Source organism: Fukomys damarensis, unplaced genomic scaffold (genome assembly GCF_012274545.1).
Source record: "Fukomys damarensis isolate Sample0158 unplaced genomic scaffold, DMR_v1.0_HiC HiC_scaffold_24, whole genome shotgun sequence".
NCBI classification, from domain to species: Eukaryota; Metazoa; Chordata; class Mammalia; order Rodentia; family Bathyergidae; genus Fukomys; species Fukomys damarensis.
Genome location: NW_022900936.1, coordinates 15883311 through 15886575, shown reverse-complemented (window position 1 = coordinate 15886575; position 3265 = coordinate 15883311). Strand labels below are relative to the sequence as shown.

At 38.5% G+C, this 3265-nt stretch overlaps 1 protein-coding gene across 1 annotated transcript in view; it reads right to left on the bottom strand.

Moving 5' to 3' along the window:
* Positions 1 to 234: 234 nt before the first annotated feature.
* The window catches only part of Adamts5 (ADAM metallopeptidase with thrombospondin type 1 motif 5), a gene marked incomplete at its 5' end in the record, with an annotated part of 37237 nt that continues 34206 nt past the window's right edge, over positions 235 to 3265 (bottom strand). Inside the window, 2 exons of the mRNA XM_033768054.1 lie at positions 235 to 1267; positions 1648 to 1823. Coding sequence (XP_033623945.1) covers positions 700 to 1267; positions 1648 to 1823 — 744 coding nt within the window. The remainder of the gene's footprint in view (positions 1268 to 1647; positions 1824 to 3265) is intronic.

The following is a 3265-nucleotide window of genomic DNA, read 5'->3' as shown; positions in this document are numbered from 1 at the left end:
CTTTTCAGAATTTCTCAGAAAATGCTTGCTGTTAAAATGGTTTTTGAATATATTTTGTCTCCTATAGTCAGAAAATATGCTAAATCTTATTAAAACAGCAGCAAGTTCTTAATTTCCAGTAAAATACCTACAGCTCTTTCTGGAAACTGGAAGTCGAAATAGCTGTAGACCTACTTTGGTCAAATACTTTTTGATAGAAGTATATATATATGCATATGCACACACACATATATACACACATATATAAATAGAACCAAGCGATATAAAGTGACATACCAAGGGAAAATGCACTTACAAACAATAAAAATAAGCTACCGTGTATCGTGGATGAAACTGATTGCAATGCCTTTGAAGACATTCTATAAGAGGTAGGTGACAAAGGGGAGATTTTTCTGCTATCTTCAAATGTCCCCTGATTCTACATTCATTAGTGTTTTACCTATTTACTTTGTGTTCTTGCAAGCCCAGGGGATGTTAAATAACTCCCAAGTTTTTCTATATTTCAAGGTCACCATTGTCACATAAAGCAGTGCATGTCTTCTTTTCATCACCGCCAGGAGCTTCTGCCCATAACTTGACTCCTGGTGACAGTGCCACTGATGTGTGACTTTCTGTGCATGGCGTAGACCTCTTGTTCCTCACAGCTGTCTCAGTGATGCATCCTCCAGTTATCTTTGTGCAGAAGAGCATAACCACAGGCTAACATTTCTTCAGCAAGCATTGTTTAAAAGCAGAAGGCCTCTGAGAGAGAAGACATCCCTTTGCTAACTTCCGGTTTCCATCCTGGCACTGCACCATCCTCGTGTGCCAGCCTGTGTCGCAGGTCCTAGAACAGGCGAGCCAGGGGCCTGTCACCCACTGCAGCTGTGAAGTGTGCATTCCCACTTTATTGCTGCTATGACTAGTGACAGAGTTTACTGCTGGAATGGACTTCTTGGGAACAAAAAAACTATAGCGGACATCTAATGCTTTAGTTGGGTCTGTAGCAAGAATCTGCACGATCAGAATTTCCTTGGTGGCCGAGTAGCCCATTCCATGCAAGAAATCATCCCGGTGGCTCCAGCCGCTGTAGTTCATGACTGTGCCGTTGATGTCAATGATGGTCTCTGTTGTGGAGATCATGTACTTTCCGTTGATAAGGTACTCACCATTTTTCTTTTTCAGGGCTAAGTAGGCAGTGAATCTCGTCTGGTCTTTAACTTTGAACTGGCGGACTTTTATGTGGGTTGCTCCTTCGGGGATCCTCACAACATCAGTGTAACCCTTACTGGAGGCAGAAATGTTCACAGAAGAACAGAGAACAAGAAAGGGGGCAAAGGAGGGGAATAGAGAGAGATAAAGAGGAGGAAACGAGAAAGTAAGTAAATGCTTCAACTGATAAAGAAACAGTAATTCTCTAAAAGCTGTCATCTTAATATAAAGCCTTAAAATATACTTAGGAATCTAAGGTAAAACTTTGTATTTGGATAATGACAACTTTGCACTGTCACAGGAAAAATAGATTTTCAACAGCTTACTAAATGTTCCTGAATGCTCAGTTTCCCTGTGACATTCTGATAAACTGAATACGGTGTTAGGATAGGTATCAAGTTTGCTGGTCTAAAGCTTTGTTCCAGTCATAGAAGGGCAAGGTTTCTATGTCATTACCTCTTTTTATTGAAGGTTCCGATAACTTTTGTACAACTGGAGTTGTCACCTCCACATACTCCGCACTTGTCATACTGCAGTTTTGATCCAATGATTCCATCACAGCCGGTGCGTACACACCTTCCCCGCACGCAGACAGAGTTACTATAAGGCCTGCATTCGGTCCCGTCTGTCACCTGAAACACGGCAGACACCTCAGCATGGGGTACATCGGTACACCAGTATTTGGTTCCGTTGGAAAACTAGCAAGTTCTAATTAGAGTCTAATTGGATTAAATCATACACTGGAAAAGAGCAGGCAACTAACAATCAATCAACCACTTAGCTTTCACAAGCATGTAACTGAAAAAATCTTTGCTATACCATCAGTAGGAAGATCTGGAGAGATCCTGGTTATGCACTTCCTCTCAAACTTAGATTATCCAAGGTACCGATCTCCATTGTTGTATGCATAACAAGTTCCTACACTATTACAGTGGTACCTCGGTTCACAAACTTAATTTGTTCTACGATTTGGAAAAGTTGGCCATGTTGGTGTTTGTGTGGGAAAGATAGCCACAGTTGTGTTTGTCACCCTATGTAGAGGTTGCAAACAGAAACAAAATTTTGCCAAATACTTATGTTTGTGAATCACACTGTTTGTAAACAAAAGTTATTTGTGAGCTGAGGCAGCACTGTATCTTGGCTTTTTACAATGACCAAAACAACGTATTTGCTTAGTGTATGGGACTATCACTCCTGTGAAGAGCTAAACAAAAGCTGGCTTAAAAACAGAGATTCTTCTTTGTTGCATAAAGGTTATTATAGAAACAAGTTGAAAATTAAACTTACTCAAGCCGTGTCATAGGCCGAAAAACATTCCCCATCGTGTGTTAGACTATTAAGACAATGCAACACAAACAAACAGGTGACTGCAGAAAAGTACATGCTAACAGAGATCGAGGATATTTTGAAGAAAGAAATAAGTATATGTTGTTGAAAAACTAGTTAAGATAGCATATAAAATAGCATATGAACATTTGTGGCTCACGAAGGTGAGAGTATACAACATATAAATGTGATTTTTTTATTTGTGTGTGTACAAAATTCTATTTTCATACATGTGTGTGTGTAGGTCAAGGTGTGTGTGTGTGTACATGCACATGTGTGTGTGAACTGAAGTAGGATATACTTCAATAGATTAACAGTTCTCCATATGGTGGTATTTTTATATCTGTGTAATATTTTTAATAAAAATGTATTTTTCCATAGGTGAAATATGATATTTTAAGAATTACCTATGTTGTACATTAGCTTATTTATCAATAACATATATATCTGAAGGCCAGTTTCAGAAGCATTTTAAATGTAGTACCTGTCTGCAGATTAAAAATTCAGCATTTTTAAATTGCAGCCAAAAACTGAAAGAAAAAAAAAACCCGTGGTATATTTAGAAAATGTTATTTTGTGTAAAATAAGAGGTGAGATATTGATTCATATTAAGGGTCCAAGACTTATTGAAAAGCTTGAGGGACAGGGATTTTAGCTCAGTGGTTCTACCTCCTGCCTCACAAGCACAAGGACCCAAGTTCGATCCCCAGCACAAAAAAAAAAAAAAAAAAAAAAAAAAAAAAAAAAA